Source organism: Neofelis nebulosa, chromosome 11, assembly GCF_028018385.1.
Source record: "Neofelis nebulosa isolate mNeoNeb1 chromosome 11, mNeoNeb1.pri, whole genome shotgun sequence".
NCBI classification, from domain to species: domain Eukaryota; kingdom Metazoa; phylum Chordata; class Mammalia; order Carnivora; family Felidae; genus Neofelis; species Neofelis nebulosa.
The window spans coordinates 24,439,435-24,464,149 of NC_080792.1; the positions used below are offsets into that span (position 1 = coordinate 24,439,435).

The 24,715-nt window shown below is 47.1% G+C and overlaps 1 protein-coding gene across 4 annotated transcripts in view; it reads right to left on the reverse strand.

Moving 5' to 3' along the window:
- The window catches only part of MAPK4 (mitogen-activated protein kinase 4), a 153,796-nt gene that overhangs the window by 35,239 nt on the left and 93,842 nt on the right, over nt 1-24,715 (reverse strand). For 2 of the 4 annotated variants that reach the window (XM_058692085.1, XM_058692084.1), the window contains exon 2: nt 18,327-19,763. In XM_058692085.1, the coding sequence (XP_058548068.1) occupies nt 18,327-18,872 (546 nt within the window). In that variant the 5' untranslated portion in view covers nt 18,873-19,763. Of the gene's footprint in view, nt 1-18,326; nt 19,948-24,715 lie in introns of all 4 variants that reach the window. The other 2 variants (XM_058692083.1, XM_058692082.1) reach the window with 1 other exon arrangement.

Sequence of the window (24,715 nt, forward strand, 5' to 3'; positions counted from 1 at the left end):
TACGTATGCAACTGTGAAACCACCAATCAAAAAGCAATGAACACAGGCGTCACCCCTCAAAGTTTCCCTGCCTTTTTGTAATTTCTCCCCATCCCTAGGCAACCACTAATCTATTTCCTATCCTAATGTAGATTCCTTTACATTTTTTAGAATTCTGTATATATGGAATCTTATAATATTTCATCATTCATTTATTCATTTTGGTCTGGCTTCTTTCACTCAGCAAAATTATTCTGAGATCCATCCATATTGTTGCAAATGGTTCATTCCCTGCTATTGCTAAATAGTAATTGCATTGTATGGATATACCACAGTTTGTTTATCTGAGTGTTGATAGACATTTGGGTAGCTTCCAGTTCTTCCTCTACGAAAAAGAAAGCTGCTACGAACATTTGTACACAAGTTTTTTCATGGACATATACTTTCATTTCTTTTGGGTAAATATATAGAAGTGAAATGTCTGGATCATATGGTAGATGTAAATTTAACTTTTATTTATTTATTTATTTTTTTTAATTTTTTTATTTTTGGGACAGAGAGAGACAGAGCATGAACGGGGGAGGAGCAGAGAGAGAGGGAGACACAGAATCGGAAACAGGCTCCAGGCTCTGAGCCATCAGGCCAGAGCCTGACGCGGGGCTCGAACTCACGGACCGCGAGATCGTGACCTGGCTGAAGTCGGACGCTTAACCGACTGCGCCACCCAGGCGCCCCTAAATTTAACTTTTAAAGAAACTGCCAAATCATTTTTCAAAATGGCTGTAACATTGATTTTCAAATATTAAGCCACACTTGCGTTCCTGAGATAAAACACGTTTGGTCAGTCTGTGTTTTTCTTTTTACATATTGTTAAATTCAATGTGCTAAAATTTCATCTAGACATTTTGCATGTATCTTAATAAGAGATATTAATCCGGTGTTTTCTTATAATTTTCGAGGAGGCGGGGGAGATCAGGCTTTGCTATCACCATAATACTTAGAATGAGGTGGGAAATATTCCCTTCTCTCCAATTTTTTGAAAGAATTTGTAAAATTGGTATTATTTCTTCCCTAAATATTTGGTAGAATTCCCCTGTGAAGCTATTTTGGCCTGAAGTTTTCTTTGTGGAAATGTTTTTTAACTACAAATTCATTTTTTTAAATAGAGACAGGGATATTCAGATTATATGCTTCTTAAAAATTTTTCTGAGGGGCGCCTGGGTGGCTCAGTCGGGTGAGCATCTGACTTCGGCTCAGGTCATGATCTCACAGCTCGTGAGTTCGAGCCCCGTGTTGGGCTCTGTGCTGAGAGCTCAGAGCCTGGAGCCTGTTTTGGATTCTGTGTCTCCCTCTCTCTCTGCCCCTAACCCACTCACATTCTGTCTCTGTCTCTCTCAAAAATAAATAAACATTAAAAATAAATTAAAAAAAAACTTTTTGAGCTATAATTCATATACCTTAAAATCCACCATTAAAAAATGTACCATCCAGTGGTTTTTAGTGGGTTGGCAAGGTTGTGCACCCATCATTACTAACTAGTTCCAGAAAACTTTCATCATCTCAACATAACACCTCATTCCTGATGGAAGTCACACTCTATTTTTCCCCAACTCCCAGCCCCTGACACCACTAATTTACTTTCTGTCTTTGTGAATTTGTCTAATTTGTATAGCTCACAGGAATGGAATCATACAATAGGTGGCCTTTTGTGTCTTTCACCTAGCATAATGGCTTCTAGATTCATCCATGTGGTGGCACAGTGCATATCAGCACTTCATTGTGTTTCATGACCCAAAGAGCCAAAACCATCTTAAAAAAGAACAATGTCTTGCACTGTTGGTGGGAATGCAAACTGGTGCAGCCACTCTGCAAAACAGTGTGGAGGTTCCTCAGAAAATTAAAAATAGATCTACCCTATGACCCGGAAATAGCACTGCTAGGAATTTACCCACGGGATATAGGAGTGCTGATGCATAGGGGCACTTGTATCCCAATGTTTATAGCAGCACTCTCAATAATAGCCAAATTATGGAAAGAGCCTAAATGTCCATCAACTGATGAATGGATAAAGAAATTGTGGTTTATATACACAATGGAGTACTACGTGGCAATGAGAAAGAATGAAATATGGCCCTTTGTAGCAACGTGGATGGAACTGGAGAGTGTGATGCTAAGTGAAATAAGCCATACAGAGAAAGACGGATACCATATGGTTTCACTCTTATGTGGATCCTGAGAAACTTAACAGAAACCCATGGGGGAGGGGAAGGAAAAAAAAAAAAAGAGGTTAGAGTGGAAGAGAGCCAAAGCATAAGAGACTCTTAAAAACTGAGAACAAACTGAGGGTTGATGGGGGGTGGGAGGGAGGGGAGGGTGGGTGATGGGTACTGAGGAGGGCACCTTTTGGGATGAGCACTGGGTGTTGTATGGAAACCAATTTGACAATAAATTTCATATATTGAAAAAAAAATAAAAATAAAAAATGAAAAGAGGCAGAATAAATTTAAAAAAAAAAAAAGAAAAAAGAAAAGAACAATGTTGGAAGACCCACCTCCTGATTCCAAAACTTACTACAAAACTTCAGTAATCATGGGGCGCCTGGGTGGCTCAGTCAGTTAAGCATCTGACTTCGGCTAAGGTCATGATCTTGCGGTTTGTGAGTTCGAGCCCCGCATTGGGCTCTGTGCTGACAGCCTGGAGCCTGAAGCCTGCTTCGGATTCTGTCTCCTTCTCTCTCTGCCCCTCCCCCACTTGTGCTCTGTCTCTGTCTCTGTCTCTCAAAAATAAATAAATGTAAAAAAAGAAATTAAAAAAAAAACTTCAATAATCAGGATAGTGTTGTCCTGACATAAGGAGAAACATGAATGAAGCTGGACCTCTCTCTCACACCATCTACAGCAATGAATTCAAAATGGATCAAACACCCAAATGTAAGGGCTAAAACTATAAACTTTCACAACTCATAGGTGCACATCTTCATGAGCATGGATTAGACCCCAACTGTGAAAACAACAAAATAAAACATAAACTGGATATCATCAAAATTAAAAAAAAAAAAAATTGTGCTTCAAAGGATACCACCAAAAAAGCAAAAGATAACTCACAGAACAACAGAAATTTTTTTTGCAAGTTATTTATATGATAAGGGACTTATATCTAGAATATATAAAGAACTTTTACAGTTCTATAATAAAAAACCCAAATAACCCAAATAAAAATGGGTAAAGGATCTGAACGTTTTCCCAAAGAAGATCTACAAATGGCCAATAAGCACACGAAAAGATGCTCAACATCATTAGCCACCAGGGAAATGGAAATCAAACCACAATGATGCACCATTTCATACCCACTAGGATGGCCAGGATAAAAACAAACAAACAAAACAGAAAATGAGAAGCGTTACTGAGGATCTGGAGAAACTGAATGCTCATTGCTGGTAAGAATGTGAAATGGTGCCACCAGTTTGGAAAACATTCTGGTAGTTCCTCACACAGTACCATATGACTTAGTAATTCCACTCCTATGACTATATCCAAGAGAGATGGAAAGGCACGGAGGGATGGAAACAAAAGCTTGTATGTGATCGTTCACAGCAGCGTTATTCATGATAGCTGAAAAGTAGAAACAATCCAAATGTCCATCAGCCGAGGAACAGATAAACACAATGTGTGTATCCACACGAAGGGATGCCATTTGGCAATAAAAAGAAATGAAGCAGTGATACCTGCTGTCGCATGAATGAAGCTTGAAAACATACTAAAAAGATGCCAGCCACAAAGGACCACCTATCACATGATTCTATTTATATGAAATGCCCAGAATAGGCAAGTCCATAAAGAAAAAAAAGGTAGATTTCTTGGTTGCCCAGGATTGGGGAAGGGAGGGATAGAGGCTCTAGGGGGTGATGACCCAGGGGCTGGGGTTTTTGGTGGGGGGTAATGAAGACATTTTAAAATTGATTCTGGTGGTGGATGTACAACTCCATGAATATACTAAAAGCCAGTGAAATGTACATTTAAAAAATTTTTTTAATGTTTATCATTTATCTTTTGAGAGAAAGACAGTGTGTGAGCAGGAGAGGGGCAGAGAGAGAGGAAGATACAGAATCCGAAGCAGGTTGCAGGCTCTGAGCTGTCAGCACAGAGCCCGATGTGGGGCCCAAATCCACGAATGGCGAGATCGTGACCTGAGCTGAAGTCGGATGCTTAACCAACTGAGCCACCCAGGCGCCCTGTGAAATGTACATTTTAAACGGGTGAACTGTGTGGTATGTTGATTACGTCCTGATTAAGTTGTTTTGAAAAAAAGAGTTTAAAGGCCAATATAAACCACTGTTCTGCTGAAAGGGTGCCCCAGCTGGTAGCCTTTTCCCAAGCAGATGCATGCTGGGGCAATGAGGCAGGCCTGGGGGCCCAGTTAGTTTCCAGTGGGGAGAGATGGAAGGAGAGGGTGGTGCAGGCATGTGGCCAGGACAGCAGGTGGACATGGGAAGAGGGGAGCCTGTGGGGAGCCCACAGGGAGAAGGAAGGGCCCAGGACACAGGGATGGCAATTTCCTGTCCAGGCCCCACCTTTGCTCATGGCAGGCCCCAGGGAACGTCATAAAACTGCTCTGTTCTCCAACTTTCTTCGTGGAGAAAGCAGAGGCAGGTGTTCCCCACTGCATGACTCTTCTGTCTTCTCATCACAGAAAGCACCCAGAAGTCCTTGAGTTCTGGAGCCGAGTCCAGGTGTATCAGCTGCTACCCGGGTCCCTGGGGGCAGCTCTGGTCCAGGCTCTGCTTCTTATTAGCAGTGGGTCTTTGATGAGCCCCAGCGGCCCCCTAGTCCTCATCTGTCAAGTGAGGAGAATAATTAACTTGACCTGCCTCCCTCAGGGGTTGGTATGAGGATCCAGAATTATCACTGCTGGGAAAGAGCTCCTAGGGTGCATTACTGTGAATTCCGGGAAAAATTTCAGGGTGAATGCGATGATATTGATCTCACAGCTACAGGAGCCATGGGCTGTTCATGCTCTCTCGTTAGCATTTGCAAACTGGTTGGGGTCAGGGTTGAGGGCAGCTGGTGACCACAGAGCAACGCTAAACAAAAGGCCTATAGAGAACCACTAGGGAAATAGAAAACGGGAAAAATTCATCCCCAAGAAGATGAGTCCTGCCTTGCACAGCTGCTTCATTGAGCTCACTGCCAGGAGGACACGTGGCTTCTGCAGATGGTGGTGGCTCTGCATAGAAGCTAGAGCAATACAATGTTCATGACCATACCCTGGAGTCTCCCACACCCTGGAAACCTGCTGTCCGGGTCATCCGGGGACACAGGAGAGGCCAGCATGGTGCAGCACGCAGAACAAGGAATGGTCCCTCCTCTCCTGCTGCCTCAGACAATGAGGGGATCTTGGCAGGTGTGCGATGGACAGTAGAGGCAAACAGGACATGATGAAAGAGGAGAAGAAGCAAGAATAAGCGTTGGGGCAGCGGTGGGACAGAAGAAGCTCGTCTCTTCCCAAAACAGCTGTGCCAGGATGGGCCTCTGCTCTGCCTGCCTGGATGTGGAGTTGCTGGCAGACATCTAAGTGAGCGGGGGGAAGGGTGGAGGGGTAGGCATGACAGGTGCTCATTCCCGGGATCCATTCTGAAGGGCCATCACTGACGTCTATTCTGATCGGTTGGTCCCCAAGCTTACCAGTCGTTAAGTATTTTGAATATTTTGAATAGTGTATAACCTCGGTACTAGAATCAGTCTTTGGTTAAGTTGCCAAAGTGCCAACATTTCGTGGTCTGGTCTCCCAGGTTAAACACCCTCCTCCAAGTGCAGTGCTTCCTAATCAATCCATTCTGACAATTCATTCAACTGACTTGTTCCCACTTTTCTTCACTCCTTCGACTTGTATCTTAGATGAGAGACTAAAGCATGGTCAACTGCCTCAATAAAATTTACCACTGGGGCACCCGGTGGCTCAGTTGGTTAAACGTCCGACTCCTGATTTGGCTCAGGTCATGATCTTGTGGTTTTGTGAGTTCGAGCCCTGAATCGGGCTCTGCACATCGACTGCTCCGAGCCTGCTTGGGATTCTCCCTCTCTCTGCCCCTCCTCCGCTTGTGCTCTGTCTCTCTCAAAATAAGTAAATAAACTTAAAAAAAAAAAATTCTACTGTTAGTGGTAGAATTTCAGGTATCTGAGAACACAGGAACTTCCTCATGATTAATAATCATAGTAAAAAAGAACTAATATTTACTGAGTGCTTCCCAGATGCCTGACAGAGTGCTAAGCATTTCACACACAGCCCTGTGGGGCAGGGGACAGAGCCAGTCCGAGGTGGGTTAAGTAACTTGCTCTGGGTCACGTGATACCAGCAAGGAAGGTCATCCTGCTTCTTTGGGACCCGGCACTCCCAGAGGCGCCTGTCCCATGGTCCACACGGAGGAAGGGCTGGCATCTGGGTGAGGAGGTAAGACACATGTGACACACTGGACACCGGAGAACAGAACCCACAGAGGGTCAGCGGGCACATCCTCCTGGGTCAGATGCCCATGTGCCTGACCCTTCTCTCTCAGGGATGGAATAATTTCTACTCTTCGTGTAATAAACATGTTCTTGGTAAATGGACTCTGGCAACCAATTTCCCCAACCTCCCACCTAAACAGTTAATGGTGCTAAAACCATGCACATTCATGTTGTGTGTTTTTGGGGAACTAAAGAAAAATATATAGAAGGAGAAAAAAATCCCCTCCTTTTTACTTGTCTTGTCTAACCATTGTTAACGTTTTGGAGGTTTTACTTCTAGCCTATTTTTGTATGTCATTCTTTTCTCTGTGTTTCAAACCGTTATGGTCACCATCTATACAATTCTGTGCCTTGCTTTTTAAACCTAATCATTATTACATAAACATTTTCTATGCTATTGTAAACTTCAAAAACACCATTGAAAATAGTTGTATATCATGTTCTCGTTAGTGGATAAGCCATAGTTTACTTAACCATGCCCTAACCTCCAACGTGGTTTTAAGTTTAGATGTTCACGTATGAGTTTCTCTCTAAGTGAATTGGTGGTGTTTGCCCACATCTGATTTTTGTGCATTTAAGAATTAAAGTGTCACAGCTGGTCACGGAGCTTGCATTAGGCTTTTTTATTTTAGGAGGAGTTTAAAATTGTACTGAGGTGAAAGGAGAGGCTTCTGGGACGCCGGTGTGGCTCAGTCGGTTAAGCATCCAACTTTGGCTCAGGTCATGATCTCACGGTTCATGAGTTCGAGCCTCACGTCGGGCTCTGTGCTGACAGCTCAGAGCCTGGAGCCTGCTTCGGATTCTGTGTCTCCCTCTCTCTTTGCCCCTCCCCTGCTCATGCTCTCTCTCTCTCTGTGTCTCAAAAATAAATAAACTTTAAAAAAAAAGAAAAAAGAAAAAAAGAAATGAGAGGTTTCTGTAGACAATGTCCCTGAATCTCAACAAGGGACTTAGCTAAATCTCTTAGGACATCGTTGTGGACAATGAAGAAACAGATCAGATAACTATGCAATTATGTGAATTCACAACTGGTTGGACAGCTATATCCAAAGAATGCTGGCTTAGGGTCAGCGTCACCCTGGAGGGAAGAGGTGGCTAGTAGCCAGGAGTCTAAGTGTCTCACCTAATGTCTTTAACACATTTTAAAATCACTGCTATGGGTGAAGTCCTAGAAGACTTCTGGGTTTATAAATTTACAAATTTATAAATTTAATTTAAAATTTATAAATTTAATTTAAAACTAAATTAAAACTTATTTAATTTTTTAAATTAAACGTATTTAATTTAAAACTAAATTTAAAACTAAATTAAATTTATAAATTTATAAATTATGAAGTTGTAAGGGATAAACTGATGTGATAAAACAAAGATCCAAAAAGATCTCATCAGTTTGGAATATCTGCCTAAAGCCAACAAGATGAAATCTATCAGGGATAAGGGTAAAGTCTTATATTTGGGTGACAAAAATCAACTATATATAAATGTAAAGTAGAGAATACCGAGCTTAACTGAAGTCAGTTGGCTACAAGCTCAGAATGAGACAATAGTTGACATAGCTGTCCCCAAAAAACCCCACCGGCAGCACGGACAGTAAGTCATTTATGGAGCAGAGATGTCACACTCTCAGGGACTCGGCTGGCTAAATCACAAAGTATCTGTTCTGAAAGACACATTTTAAGAAAGTGTATGACAAGTAGAAGGAGGTCAATGAAAAGATAAGGTAGTGTGAGCTCTGGCAACATTATCATCTAAACAGCCACAAGGCAGTGTAGCCCAGTGGGTACAGCATGGCTTCTGAAGCCAGGGGCTGGGCTTTGACACCCAACTCTGTCATTTACCAGCTGGTGACCTTGGACAAGTTACTCTCTGTGCTTCGATGTCTTCATCTATAAAATGGGGACAACAGCAGCACCTATCATCATCATCACTATTATTACTATTATTATTATTAGGCTGTTACAAGGACTAAATAGGATAACACCTGTCGAGCACTTAGAACAGTTGCCTGGATATGATGACATGAAAACAAAGGGCTTCTAGGCTGCAGAGATTTAAAGGGGCAGGATGGACGACCTTTTCAAATATTTGAAAGCTGCACTGAGGAAGAGAAATCATGCTTCATTCTGAGAGGCTCTTGAAGGCCATACTCGATTCAGTGGAAAGGGAGGGACTTGGCTTCTTCATTAGTCAATAAGCATTTAATGTGCACGTATTTGGGGTCAGATACCATGCTAGACGCTAGGAATACAGTGATGAATGAGATACATATTCTTTCCTAAGGGCCCAGATGGGGAAGAGCCATGTGACTAGAGAATCACAACAGGATGGGAATAACTGCTTTAGGCCTCTGGAGGGAGGTGTGATTAACTGTCCCCTGGGGAGCTGGGCAAAGCTTTGACGACGTGGGGCTGTTGAGCTGAGTCTGCAGGGATAGTAGGAGTTCGTGTGGGAGCAGAGGGAACAGTGTGTGGGACCAGAGCTGTCACCGAGTATGGGATTATCCAGTGAATGGTGACAAGTCGGTGATGTTACAGCACAAAGTGGGTGGGGTGGCAGGAGCTAGAGATAAGGCTCAAAGAAGTGTAATACTGATGGAGAAGGTCCGCCAAGAAAGATGGGATAATCCTAGCAGTCCTCCCCCTGAGCCTATTCTATACTGCTGTCTTCTCAACAGGCAACCAACAAAGGCTGATTTAAGAAATGACACTTAAGGGCACTTGGGCGGCACAGTCAGTTGTGTCCGACTTTGGCTCAGGTCATAATCTCACAGTTTGTGGGTCTGAGCCCCGCATCTGTGCTGACAGCTCAGAGCCTGGAGCCTGCTTCGGATTCTGTGTCTCCCTCTCTCTCTGCCCATCTCCCCTCACTCATACGCTGTCTCTCAAAAATAAATAAGCATTAAACAAATTTTTTTTATTAAAAAAAATAAACATTTAAAAAAAAAACACACTACACTTAGAAGAAAATCGAAAAGGATTTGACTCAATTTTCCAATCATTCTTCTGCAGTATAAAGACAGGAATAAGAAAGTATCATGTCCAAGACATTTACACTCTGGGAGTACCCAAGTGGAGGGACAAGAGCAAGGCCTGGGGCAGCTGGGACCCTCCCCACCAGGCTGAAGATACCGTGTGAAAGGGAGTCCCTTACTGGCACATCCACTCAGGTATAAAGGGAAGGAGGAGCGCATTATTCAACACTTAGCCCCCAGGCTTTCTGCTTGATTCCATTGAATAACATTCATTGAGCTAAGGATGTAGAGATAAGTAAGTCATCAACAGCTCCTTCAAGGTGTGCTTATGATCTTGCATTAAAGGATAATCAGTCACACAGAGCATTACATCATTAAATGTGAGGGCTGTCTGCTTCTGGCCACGAAGGCGTGACTGGTGCTGGATTTGCCCTCCTATCATAAGCAATGATAAAACCGGAAACACATAAATAGTAGATGTTTTCAGGCACTGGACAATGGGCTGAGCAGGATCCCTGAGAGAAGGGAAGAAACACATAAGGTGAACTTCATAGCTTCCCTGGCCCTCTGTCTGAGTAGATTTCCTAACCACAGCACAAGGAGGGAGGGTGAAGTGGATGTGGTTGTCCTTGTGACCTGGGGAGGGAGAAATTGGAGTCTGGGGCTGCTGAAGCAGCTGGCAGGGAACTGGAGAGGAAGGAGCTTCAATAGGGTGGGAGCCCCAGAAGGTTGTTGTTGGTGGTGGTGGGGGTGGTCCTGCATGGACCTCTGGCTGATGGCTGTGCTGCACCTACCCAGGGCGAGACTCTGGCATGGGCTAGCAGAGAGCAGCTACTGTGGGACCTAGAACAAACCAAGGACAGTAGAGGTTATAGAGACACTGGATCCATAGGACTAGCCAGAGGGGAACACCAGGCATTCCAGTGAGACAACAGAAAGGCCAGGTCCCGGGAATAAGGACCGTGCTCTAGAGTAAGGGTTATTCTATTCCTGCCCTATCAAACTCTCAAAGCCTAAAACCAAGCCTCAACAAAACTAAGGAGAAGCATCAGTAAATTAACTGCCTGCCAGAACAAAACCAAAAATCAGTGTTGAACTCATTAAAGGAAGACAATATAATTCAGGATCCCTTTCAGAGTACCAATTGCACTATCCATGAATAAGCAAAAATTACCAGAAATGGGGTGAAGAATGAAAATGTGACCCAAATTCAGGAGAAAAAAGGAGTCAATACAAAACAACCCTGAAATGTCCCAGGTTTGGAATTAGCAAAGACTTTAAAGCAGCTATTATAAATATTTCATGGATTTAAAGGAAAATATGATCTCAGTGGATGAAGATGGGGAATCCCAGCACATAAATGGAAACTATAAAAAAAGGAGCCAAATGGAAATTCTAGAATGGAAAAGCACATTATCTAAAATGAAAAATTTACCAAATGAGCTCAATTATAAATTAGAGATGGTAGAAGAAAGGGTCAGTGAAGTTAAAGACAGAACCAGAGAAATTATGCATTCTTTAAAAAAGGACAGAAAAGGGGTGCCTGGGTGGCTCAGTCGGTTAAACACCTGACCCTTGACTTTGGCTCAGGTCATGATCTCACAGCTGAGTTTGAGCCCTGTGTTGGGCTCTGTGCTGACAGCTCAGAGCCTGGAGCCTGCTTCGGATTCTGCGTCTCTGTCTCTCTCTGCCCCTGCCCACCCCTCAAAAATAAATAAACATAAAAAAAAACCCAAAAAGCAAAAAACAAAAATGAGAGCAAAATTGTGGCACCCGGGTGGCTCAGTCGGTTGAGCATCCAAGCCTTGATTTCAGCTCAGGTCACGATCTCACGGTTTGTGGGATCGGACCCTGCATGGGGCTCTGCACTAACAGTGCGGAGCCTGCTTGGGATTCTCTCTCTCTTCCCGTCTCTCTCTCTGCCCCTCCCCCGCTCAGGCTCACTCTCTCTTTCTCAAAATAAATAAATAGTTTTTTTTTTAAATGAAAGCAAAATAAAGACTCTTTCTAGATAAAGAATTTGTCACCAGCAAACCTGTGCTACATGAAATACCAGCCCCTCTCCAGCATCACTGGCAGGAAGCAGACTTCAGCTGTGACGTGAGCACCAAGTGAGGCAGTAGGCTGCTGTGGAAAATAAGGAGTCAGCTACTGATCCCTTTACACTTTTTTTTTTTTAAGTTTATTCATTTACTTTGAGAGAGAGAGGCAGAGTGCAAGCAGAGGAAGGGTAGAGAGAGAGGGAGAGGAAGAGAATCCCAAGCAGGCTCCAACCACGCTGTAAGCACAAAGCCAGATGCGGGGCTCGAACCCACAGACCGCGAGATCATGACCTGAGCTGAAATCGAGTCAGATGCTTAACCAACTGAGCCACCCAGGCTCCCCTGTTCCTTTGCACGTTTAATCAATAGCTCAGCCCAGTGAGAGGCAGACCTAAAGGCACATGAGACAGAGTGAGCTCTGAGATGGCAGTGAGCATGGCCGGTATGCACCCGTGCGGCTAGGCCAGCGGTAGAACAATGAAATACCTGTAAGCTGGTTGGGAGACAGGCACTGCTCCAGGCCCCTGATTTCCTCACTCATCACTTTGGCCTCACTCCCAGATACTCCTAGATCTCGCTATGATCTGGCAATAAAGGGTCAATTCCTGGCAAGCAGGACACCTCTGGGACCCTGCCTTGGGCCTCTGGCCGGCTTCCTTTCCAATTAGTGGTGCCTGGGCCATGCCAGTTGTTAAAGATTTTTAATACCGCCCCTGGAGCTAAGTGGGGTTGCTTCCCAGGAAAGGAGGCCTGGGTATGAGGCTCTGGGAGTGGGCAGAGAGGACCCCAGGAGGCCCAGGGACAGAGTGAAGACCAGCAAGTAGGGGTGGGGGGCTCAGTGGGCAGGGGAAGGGAGGCACTGAAAGCCAACCAAATTAGCTTTCCAAGTTGGCCTGAGTGTTCAGGGACACTTGACTCTCTAGTACAACCTCTGTTCTAATCCCCGAGGTCATGTTTTTCCCTTTTAAAAAGGGATATTTCATAGCCTTTTAAATAAATCTTTTCAGCTCCACTGATTTGGAATAACATGCTTAGCAGCTTAAGAACTTCTAGCTGGGCCTTCAGCAAGTTGTCCTCCGACAAGCCCATTTTCTCATGAAACGCTGGCCTCCCAGTATGGCCGGGCCTGTCTGGGGCCGGCACTGTGGACCCTAGGCCTATTGTGGGGTCCCGGGCAAGCCCTTCCTCACTTCCTACCCGCAGGACCCACGCCTCATTCCCTACAGCTGCAATGGGGACATCATCCAAAATCTAAGCCCAGAGAACAAGTGGACACTCTCTTGATCAGCAGCAAAGACCCTATTTTAGGCACAGAAATGAGCATTCCTCCTCTGAGTTTCAGTTTCAAGGGAATCATGCTTTAGGGGAGCTTTCTGTGTGTTCTGCCCAGGCAGACGGGAAGGTTATATTGGCCTAGATAGACAAGAAGCCATCAAAGGAAGGCAGTGGCCAGGAGGTGGGGTTGATCAGCATGATTAAACCAGCATAAACACAGCCGACAGAAGCTTGGTGCAAAGCCTTTGCAAGCTGGCCGTGTGTGTTTGACATCACGCACCCTTCTGCCTCCTTTGGGACCTTGAACCACAAGCCTAAACAAACTACTGAGCCTTCAATCTGCTGAGCCTTCAATCACTCAGTCTCACTGAACTGTGAAACCAATATCTGTTGTTGAATAACATCAAGGGAAGTAGCTTACACCAGAATGAAAAGGGCACGTTTTCTAAAATCATTGCCCATATCACCTAACTATTGTGAAAATCACACCTAAATAGAACCAACACTCCTTTTGGTGTTGACCCGTGGTTCGTGTAGCTTTCTACCGAATGTGAGGGACGCTGGGCAGGTGGGCAGTTTCCAGGGTACTGTGATGGAGGCCGTAAAAGTCATCCTGCCTAAAACAATCTTCAAAATTCCCTGTCACAGTGCCTGATATCCTCACCATTAACAACCCCATTTACTTAAAGTATCTGCTTCAAATACAACCCCATCATCTAGGAGTTCTTAGCCTTCTTCCTAAGGGCTAAAGTTTGAGAATATGGCTGCGGGAACTAGCAAACTCATCAGGACCATCAGCTTTCTGTCCACAGCCAAGCCATTCCGTGTCTTCAGATCAGTGGTTCTTGAGAGTTAAACCGGCACCAGAATCACCTGAAGGCTTGTTAAAACGCAGCTTGCCGGGCCCCACCCCGAGTTTCTGATTCGGTAGCTCTGAGATGGAACCAGAGACTTTGTATCGTTGACAAGCCCTTAGGTGAGGTCGATGCTCCGGTCCAGCACCCGCTTTGAGAATCCGTCGCTGTGCTATCAATTTGTAAGGCATCTCTAGGAGATATGTAGGCAAAGTGTGAACACGTTCTGATAGGGAATGGGGTATCAGGACAGAGGGCTCTGACACAGAAAGGGGTCGGGGCCCAAAGGCAGGCCAGCCTAACAGAAAACTCAAGACTTTCCCAAGTGATACGCCAAAACACAGGAGCCACTGGCTCTCAAAATTCTGATGAGCCTCTTACTCTTGCTTTCTTTCCTGGGTATTTTCTGCCTACTGCCCCCCGAAAGTCAAGTCTGCTGGCCATACCCCGGCAACCCCAGCAAGGGGTGGCTCCTTTCCCTAGCCACGGGTGGCCCCTCCAGGACAAACCTGTGTTCACACAGCTCATCTGGCTGTCCGCATGCTGCAGGCTCCCGGGGGCTCCAGACACTTCTTGGAATTTACACAGGATTCAGTGAAGTCTTAAACAACATTTGTTTTCCTCTTTGGAGATCATCTACTTCCTAATAGGATAAATTCAAAGTTAAACATGCTCTGACCCTTCAGCAGCCTCTTCTCGATACGAACAACAAGGAACTACTCAGCAGGCTGGCTGAGGAGGTGGGCAGAAAGGGATTCACAACAGGAGCAGAGGCTGGGAAGCCACCTTTCAGGTAGGGTCTCATGACTCCCCCTTTGGTCAGGTCAGGAGATGGTTCCATATTTCCGTGCAGGGGAAACCAAGACCCGAATGTCTGCGAGGTGTTATCATGGCATCTGCTGGACATATAGTTCTGTTAGTGATTTAGCTCTTCGTACATATGAAAGCACTCTGATATCTTCCACTTTCATTTGACTCTAAGAAGAATCCTATGAAACAAGCAGAATGGGAATGACCCTATTTGACAGAGAAGACAACAGAGAAGAGGCACAGAAAAGCCAGCGGGCGTGGAGTTGAAGTGTGTGCATTGGCCACTCATTGTGAGGTCTTGAGTGGGTCTCCTCCCCTTCCGAGGCCTCGGCTTTGTCAACTGTGAAATGAAGGGGACGGACGAGGTGACGGCAAGGTCTTTGTACAGATCTCATACTCAGGAATGAGCTGCACAGTGAAAGATTTGCCTGACGTCACACACATCAGTGAGGTGAGTAACAGTGACACAGGAGACACGTGCTCCCTGTGCCATTGAGAAAGCCATTAGAGCACCCCCACTGTCACCTGCTGTCATCTCCGTGACAGTGTGGACTAACTGGGAACTCCAGCTGTCCTCTGGACCCAGCAAAGACTGAGACCCCCTAAGGGAGGAGGGGTAGGGGAGACCCAGCATGCTCCCTGACTGTGCCTTAAGCCCCAATGCTGCCAGCTGATCACTGGAGAGGAGAAGGCCATCTGGGTTGGTACCTCCTTTACCAGACAAACTCAGCGGACACTTACCCCATGGCAGGCCCTGCGCTAGATGAGGGGGTGTGGAAGTGAAGGAGACTCACTGTCCACCCAGGAAGAAGTCACAGTGAGGAGAGTGAGACCAGGTGCTGCGTACTGCTGGGTGGGTTATGCTTAGCCAAGGGGCCCGAGTCCAGCTGCCAGTCAGATCACAAAGCCTGCCCCTGGCCCTGGGCTGAATCAGCCTGCAAAAAGGATGCCCTTGTATAACCCACACAAAGGCACTGGCTGTGGCCCAAATGAGCACAATCTTCTTCAAGGTGAGTGCAGAATGCATACTACTTCAGGAGGGGTCCAGAGACACACGTCTGACCCCAACCAATCCTCTGGCTGGAAGAAGTACGTGTTCTCTTTCTAAGAGTCAAACACTCTAACCACATGGAATCAATGAACCCAACTAGCTTCCTATCTGGAACGTGCTGGTAAATGCCTATTCTCCCATCTGTTTGAGACAGTCAACAAGATCAACAGGGCCATGTCTCAGGAGCAGCGATCGGACTCCCTGGGGAAAACAAGATGAACACAACGCGCCCTCAAGAACCAAGGAGCTCTCAGCCAAGGGGAGCACAGAAGAGGCAAACACAATGACCCACAAGACAGAGCAGAGAATGCTAGATGCTAGAAGGTCCAGGTAATGGGATGGGGGAGAACTGACATGGGAGTTCACAAGAAGGAAAGATGAATTCCCACCGAGGACCAGCAAGCCTTCATGAAGGAGATGGTGTGTGGAAAGGCCATGCATTGAGATGCGAGAAGGCCCACGTTCTAGAGCCCCTCCGGTCAGTCAGCCAAATAATCTCAAGACAGCCGTTGCTCTCCATTTTAAAATGGACCCTTTGCCCTAAGTGCCTCACAGCACTTTGGGGATTAAATGAGAACTGATTTAAATGCATATTAGGTAAATAAAAGCACCAAATATAAAGCTTTTGTCATCACCCGAAGAAGAATAAGGAGGAGACTAAAAGCCGACAGTGTATGAGGGAGAAGGGGTGTAGGGGACACCGGCCAAACGCAGGGCTCACAACTGGCTCCAATGATTTTTTTTTAACCACCCACAGCTAATTTTATTCAAGAGACTCTAAGGAGAATAAGTCAGAACATCTAAATTTCTTCGGCATCAGGAAAATGAAAAGTCCCAGCCAGAGCGGTGTCTGCCCATCCCTGGGGGACAGGAGCACAGTCACTTAGAGCTGGTGGCTGGTGAACGTGGGCCTGGGCCCGGTGTGCTCAGCAAACACTCGCTGCACAAATGGATGGGCTCCTTACTGCTTTCCAAGGGACTTTATATCCATGCTGTATTTTGATCTGTAACCACAAGCCAGTGGGGCAGAAGGCATATATTATCATCCCATCAACAACAGAGGAACCAGGGCTCCCAGAGGAAAAGGGACTGTCCGTGTCCCTAGACAGCAGGTGTCAGAGGGGAGCCTGGACCCCTGCCTCCCTGCTTCCTCACACCCCGCACCTAACAAGTGTTACTACAGCAGATCTTCACCCCCACAAATCACCTTCCCTGACGTTAGCAAAGGTCTTCTGCGTGCTGTTCAGAGCATGTTCCCTGGCATACATCACGTAATCAGACCCTTTCATCTAGGAAGGTCCTAGCTTTGCTCCCAAAGGTACTGGTTTATTCCAATTCCGAAAGTGGTTTTGCGCATCCCAGAAACAAGTGTCATGGATTCTATGGGCCTCTTACCAAATAAGAATTGATTTAGGTTAAAACCTTCAGTTTGATTGTTTGGAGTCATTGCTTCTTAGAAGCAAGTGAAGGTGCAAAGGGCATGAGGAAGGGCTTTGTTTCATTTTGTTTTTAACCGTGGATATTCTTGCCTACAAAGTCAGCTGTCAGTTTTGACAGATGGCCTGGCCACCGGAAGGGGGACAGGGGGCAAGTTCGTGGTTAAGGTGACAGTGAGGAACCCAGCCAGCTGGGCTGATTTGGGGTCTGAAATCTGGGCTGGAGCCCAAGTTCCAGAGGGTGAGGGTGGGACAGGGAACCCTGCCCTTCCCCCTCCCCCTGGACACCCTCTCACCGCACCTGCAGGACAGGTCAGTGCCTTTCTGGGAGTCTGTGACCTTCTGGCTGCCAGCAAATAAGGTGGCAAGGGAAAGCAGAGGAATGAGGCCTCAGGGAGAAAGCTGAAGCACGTTCCAGGTCAGAGCTACCCTCCCCTTTCGTGACCCACCTCAGCCCCTTGGCTGATAACAGTTTATGGCACACCTACATCCTAGGGAGTGTTTTCATTCTAATAAAAATTCATGGTTCAAGGCTTCTGGCAGAAGGCTGGTAATCACACCCACCCCACAGCTCTGTTGAGGGATGTCTTGTGACATGTATTCAGCAGTTCCCCTAAAGCGGCAGGAACCAGGGGTAGGGGGAATACAACTTCAAAGGACTCCCAGCTCCTGAAGGAAGCAGTGGATTAGTTAAGAAGAGCGGCCCGGGGCCTTGAGAATGAGTGTCGATATCTCCATCAGTGTGGCTGGGTCAGCTATGTCTCTGTGGCTGGTGGAGACGTGGGGTCTCAGGAGCGTCTAGACGCCTGTAGCTTCAGTATGGCCCCGAGGGGCCAGGGCATCATGGGACCTAGGAGAGCTGAGCCATTAGCTAGACAGTGTATACTGAGGATTCGTTTATCGGGTAAACTGTTCGTGCCCTCTGTCCACGGAGAGAGAGAATGGGACACAGAGTGCGAAGAGGAAGCAAGCTGAACTGGAGCATGAGGCTGCTATGGTGAGGGGCGTCCTGAGCGGGCAGGAGGGAGAGGTGGTATTAGGTGGATGGCAGGGATAAGAGGATGCTAGAAGCAAATTCACCAACCACACAGTTTTGAAGCCATAGAGTTTAGAGCTGGAAGAAATCTGAGAGATCATCTAGTCCAACCCTATCTTGTGCAGCCAGGAATTCTTGGTCACGGCCATGGGGCAGAGCCAAGACTGAGAACCAGGCCACCAGCCCCAGCCCCTGCTTGGCCAGCAACTGCTGTTCAGGCCAGTGATCTTTCTGTCACCCTCCAGCCCCTCCCAGGTACGGACTCTAGTCCCCTGATTCCAGCGGAGCTAGGAATACCCTTCTGAACAGCTGTGAGCACTCTGGAGGATTCTGTGGACCACCCATTTCTGCCATTCCAGCCAGACATACCTTGTGTGAATAATGCTGGTCAACGATCCTCGCCAACCCGAAATCCCCGATCTTGAGCACGAGGTCCTCCGTGCTAATGAAGATGTTGGCGGGCTTCAGGTCCCTGTGCAGCACGTTGGCGGAGTGGATGTACTTGAGCCCTCGGAGCAGCTGGTACATGAACAGCTTCGCGTGTTCCTCTGTCAGTGTGCCCTGCTCCAACAGGCGTGCCAGGTCGGTCTCCATGTACTCCTGGACAATGTAGGCCACGCTGAACTTGAACAGCTCGCCCTGCAGGTCAGTGCCCTTGGGCCCCAGCACCTCGTACACCTTCACGATGTTGTCATGGTCCAGGCGCCGGATGATCTTGATCTCCCGGAGTGCATGCTTCATGCTGCGGGAGTCACTCAGAGTGATCTTCTTCACAGCCACCTTCCGGCAGGCCCTGCTGTCCACAGCTGACAGCACCAGCCCATTGACACCAAAACCCAGGGGTTGGAAGTCAACGAAGCGCCCACCAAGGTCATACCCATAGACACTGGCGATGCAGTCGCCCTTCTCGGCCATTGTTGGCTCAGTGGTCAGGGTCTGCCCGTGTGGTGAAGGGGCGGTCAAAATCGGCCAAGTCCCGGGTAGCGGCTTCCCCAGCACACCTCATTCTGTCAAGTCCCAAAGCCGAGGGATGCCTCTCCTCGTGCTGATGTCGCTGCCACCGGCTCCCTGGAGACAAGAGTGGCATATGTCCATGCTTGCTGAGCTATGGAAGGAGAAGGCTCAGAGGGTTTTCTTAACTTGCATTGGGAGGGCTGTCTGCCAACTCGTCTGTACCCTGAACTCTCCTCGAAGCTTAGAATGGCTCATGCTTTTTTAAAACGTAGCATCTTGGAAAGAAAAACCAGTCTCATCATCTATGTGGATGTAAAGTTTTCTACCATAATGGACCTCAAGGTAAAAAATGCAGAAACGCTCCCCTTTAAATCTTTTGTTGAAAGAGGTTCCTTCTGGCTGAAATGTAGAGCTGTTAGTGAGCTGTGTTCCTTTACGATGGTCCAAAGCTCAGTTTTGTCACAGCCTCCGGCAGCTTGGTAACTCTTGTGTCCTGAGCAGTATGAAGGGATCCCGGCAATGGATTCTGGAGGCTTCCAGGGGTTTCTTTTACCTCCGCCAGCTCCCTTTTCTACCAGCTCCTCCTAGGTTTCATAGCCCAAATCAGGCTGGTGAGCACTGGTGAAGAAAGCCGGAGGAACCCAACCACCTTTCTTGAGCTCTACACCAAGTTACACCTCAAGTCCCAAATCCGAGGGGCACTCAGCTGCCACGCCAGGATCCTCCAGAGGCTTCCGAGGGGGCAGCATCCTCTGTCACCCCCCTCATCCACGCCACCGTGAACAAGACTCTGTTCGGCTGGACTCAGAGAGGCTGCAGGAATGCGGCATCTTTCAGACCATGTCTCCTTTCCTGTCAAAGAAATAGCGTTGGGTAAATTTCCACACTCCAGCTTCCAACACCTTCCCACTTGTGTGTCCTTTGTTAACCAGCCCAAGTGTTATTTGATCTGTCCAGCCAGCTGAAACACTGCTTGCTCAGGGGATTCCAGGCTTTGCACTGCCCGGCCAGCCCTCCTGCTGTGGGCAGCGCTCCCCTGGAAGAGAGAGAAGATGGATTGATTTGATAGGATCATCAAATGGTGCACCTTTTGTGTAAATGCCTGCTCCCCAAAGGTTAACACACACCAATTGTGGGTGGGAATGATCCACTCTGACTTTGGAGAAATTAATTTGCTATGCTCTCCAAACACATACATCAGCACTTGTTGGGAGTGTTGATCATAAAAAGTAACTAACTGGAGACAAAAAATAAAGGATCGATAATTTTTTTTTTTTTTTTTTTTGTACTTGGACCCCTTTTCTTCCTTCTTTTGCAAATGTCTTTGAATATTTTGAGGGAATTTGCCACGTGCTGATGTTTAGTTACATGTGTATCTCTTGCTTTCCACAGAGGTGGCAAAAGCACACATACCAAGTAACAAGGAAATTTTATTGCCACCCTAAAAAAGGGATTCTCTGCCCAGCAAGGCAGGGCACAGACTTCTTAGCATGACACCAGGACTGGCATGGTGAACTGTATTCTCTTTGATGGTGGGGACCTAGTTCTTCAAAGCAATGGCTCAAATCCTATCATGACTGCCCCCTGGTGGCTGCTGACTCAAATTACAGGCATAGAGCCTACATGGGGAGAAAAAAACTGCAAGACAATGTAAATTCAGACCTCTGGAGTAAAGGCAATGTTATGGCTTCTGAGGGACTGGCAGCTTTTATAAGTTTATTAAGTCCATGGACAGTCAGAGAACAGACACTGTACCCTGCACAAAGGAGTGAATCTAGTTCTTACCATACTATAGGGCCCCCTGTAGAGATGCTTTCATATCTGAACTTTGCACAAGTCTGCAAATGCTAAATGAAACAAAACAACAGTAAACTCAATGTCTGAAATTAAGGGGGACAATAAGGGGACACAGATGACCTGAAATAGTAAACCATCAGATCCCCTCTAAAGACTTCTAATGAAAGAGATTTGCCAAGGGCCTGGAACACAGTGATTGCTCAAGAGAGGTCAGCTATTGATGACTTTGTTAAAAATTTCCTTGCATTTGAAGAAGAGGCACCTAGTATTCTACTGTTTTGACAAAATCTTCAGCAATCCTACTCTGGATGTTTTTATTGGTCCCAGCAGCAAAATAACCACAGTCTTACAGAATTTCAGACTGGGAAGTGATCATAGCAAACAAGTCCAGTGGTCCTTTTTTTTTTTTTTTTTTTTTTTTTTTTAATTTTTTTTTTCAACGTTTTTTATTTATTTTTGGGACAGAGAGAGACAGAGCATGAACGGGGGAGGGTCAGAGAGAGAGGGAGACACAGAATCGGAAACAGGCTCCAGGCTCCGAGCCATCAGCCCAGAGCCTGACGCGGGGCTCGAACTACGGACTGCGAGATCGTGACCTGGCTGAAGTCGGACGCTTAACCGACTGCGCCACCCAGGCGCCCCTAGTCCAGTGGTCCTTAACTGGGGATGGTACTGCCCTCCTTGGTTCATCTGACCAGGAGTCATTACTGGCCTTTAATGCTCAGGGCCAGAACCCTAACCACCTTGCCAAGCAGCTCCATCAGTGAATAACTGACACCCACCCCCAGGTGCCAGCACCTCCACTGAGAGATAATGATTCTGGCCCAAGTCCTCACTTTGCAGATGAGGGCACCGAGGCTCAGAGAACAGCAGCTCAATGTTTCTGGCATAGACAGGGGCAAAACACATTTGATGAACTGAGAAATGGATACCATTCACTCCGAGCATCCCTCGCCAATTAGAGACAGTGCTGGGACCAGCCTCTGTGGCCCATGCTAGCGAAGTCCGCCGGGATACCTAATTCAGGGGAACAAAAGAACCACCCTAGCGCTCCAGTCCATCCTCCTCTGGCTCTTGCTGCCCATCACGTAACAAACTAAACCGGAGCTTCTTTCACTGTCTACCCACATGCCTGTCCAGTTCCCAAGAGCACAGCAAGCAGGCAATTATATATTTTGCTTTATGAGAAGAGACGCTTAAGCCTTCTTCCCTTTCCAGCTCCCCCTGGGTTGTAAACAGACAGGACCGAGCACCTAAGCAAGGAGGAGATGACATCACCAGCAAGCGAGAGCAGGATTTGTTCCAGATCAGCTGCAATGCGGATAACCTGTGAACAATTAAGAGGTGCTTTACTTATTTTTAACACTCTTTCCTCTTCCCCTCACGTGAGGGAGGGGCTGTCTCCCCCTGAACATATGCACGTGTGCATGCGTGCGTGTCTGCGTGGGTGCGAGTGAGTGGTCTCCCTGACACGCGGCTGGCTCCAGTGGGCAGGTACCGTGTCACCTTGGGAAGACTTGCTTCCAGTCACTCTGCCTTCCTCATGGGCTTCTAAGTACACTCTTTCAATTCCTTCCACCTTCCCAGTTCCTGAAATGTTCTCCTGCTTCCTCCCCACTCACTGAAGTCTTGCCCACCACTCAACCCAGATGGCATCTCACTTCCACTCCAGAGTTCCCATTCCGGAAGTGTCCCGGGTGACATTCTCCTTGCCTAAACTCCTGCAGTGTTCTTGTGTATGCCCTCTTCGACACTGACCACATACTAAGCTGGGCTGTTATTTAACGTCTTATATGTGTCCGTCTCCCAACTAGACTTCAAGCTTCTCCAGTCCAGGGCACAAGGCAGTACTCAGAAACTATCTGACTTGGGGGCACCTGGGTGGCCCAGTCAGTTGAGCGTCCAACTCGGCCCACGTCATGATCTCGTGGTTCACGGGATCAAGCCCTCCGTCGGGCTCTGTGCTGACAGTGTGGAGCCTGTTCGAGATTCTCTCTCTTCCTCTCTGCCCCTCCCCTGCTCACTCTCTCTTTCAAAATAAAAAAATACTCTTAAAAGCAAGTTTAAAAAACAAAAAGGAAACTAAATGGCTTGGACGTACATTCGTCCAATGCTGAGGAACACTCATTATGTCTACACAGTCGTCCTGCCCACATTTCCTAGATGATCAGCCTCCCCTCCCTAACTCTGCTGGTGCAATACAACTTGTTCAAGAGGGCTTTCCTCACACGCCCCAACCACTCAGACACATCAGATTTCTTAACTTCAACCTTCTCGGTGTCACCTGCTGCTCAGAGGCTGCCTCTGAGAATTCCAGGCAGCCGTTTCTCTGTTCCCGTGTGAGTTGACTGTTACTCATCCCTTCTCAGCCCTCTTCGCTTTCTAAGTTTCTTTCTATAATTCCTCTAAAATTTCCACTGTAAACCTTTTGCTTTTCTCCACAGGTGGACTGATTGCAAAACACCTATCACCTAAGATGTCTTGGCTTTAGCGGTTCATTGTTTGCATGACACGCCAGGGGGCATGAGCGCATCGGCCCTGGAGAGGGGCAGACCCAGCATCTGGACGTGCCCACCGTTGCAGAGACAACAGTATGGCAACTCCTCAGGGCGAAGCACAGCCATCCTCCATTTGAACTTGGCGGCTCAGAGCTACTCTGAATCAGGTGCGATTTCAAACCAGGCAGTTGGCATTCACCTTGAAGGAAGGAAAGGTCATGGGTTCAGTTGTGCTCAAATGACAGTGAGCAAGAAGAATGTATGCAACTCCTGCAAGGGTAGCCTGGCTCCCATGATTCACGGTGAATGTTATAATAAAACGCAGGAGTAGAAACACCTACCCCTAGGCTCCTAGCAATGGACCTTCATTTCTCCACTGATTTCCCATGGACTCTCTTGCAATACTTTAGTTGGGGCCAATTAATGATCCTCTCACGCATCCAGCCTTTTAACACGTGGAGACAAACCAGAAATGAGATGGTGTGTGCCAACTGTCCCTTGCTGGGTTTCCTGGGGAGCTCGTTTACAAAGCAGCTCTGGAAATTCTAAATTTAGACTCAACTCTGCCTGCTCAGATCCTCCCAAACCGCATGCTGCTGTTGACTTTCAGCAGGAACTGTGGCCCCCAAGGAGGTGCTGATATTTCACGGACAGTGCGTTCTTCTCTCTCTTGAGCACCCAAAAACCTGCAGGAAAGCCTTCTCAGGCAGGGCTGATGTTTACAGTTGAACAGGCTGCACACTGCACAATTCTAGGCGGCATCATTCACATTATAGTCAAGTCTGTCTGACTCTAAGGTTCGTGACCTTAATCACTATAGTCCATGTGAATAAAATCCTCTAGACCAGAGATCAGCAAATTTTTTCTATAAAGGGCCAGGGAATAAATGTCTAAGGCTTTGCAGAACATGCCGTCTCTGTTGCAACTACTCAACCCTGCATTGTAGCACGAAAGCAGCCATAGATAATACCCAAACAAAGGGCATGGCTGCATTTCAAAAACATTTTATTTACAAAAACAGGTGGGAGACTCAATTTGGTTAGGGGGCCACACAGTCTGTCAACCCCTGCTCTTGACTGTGTAGAAACATCCTCTAGGTTGTTCCTAAGGAGACACCAAAGTTTGCCATAGCCCCGACCTTTCCGGCTCCTCCTGCATGGTCTCCTCCGTCCTTGGACTCAGTCCTCCTGTTGCCCCTCATGGTGGCACTACCCCAAGCCTGCCCTCCCAGGGAGTTATTCTGGGCTTCGGCCCCCACCCTGGGCATAGTTAAGGTCATTTGCAGGTTTCATGGCCTCAGGGCCCACAAGCTACCTTCTATTTCTGACTCTGGTACTTTTCAGGCTACTGTTGACATGCCTCACCTCTACACCCCCACTTGCACCTTCAGAAGCTTTCTGGAGAGGTGGCGAAGGCGACCTGATGGAGACAGGGTAGCTACACTGACTGAGGGTCACCATGGGGTCACCATGGGCCAGGAGCCGTGCCTGAGGATTTCAGTTGGGTCTC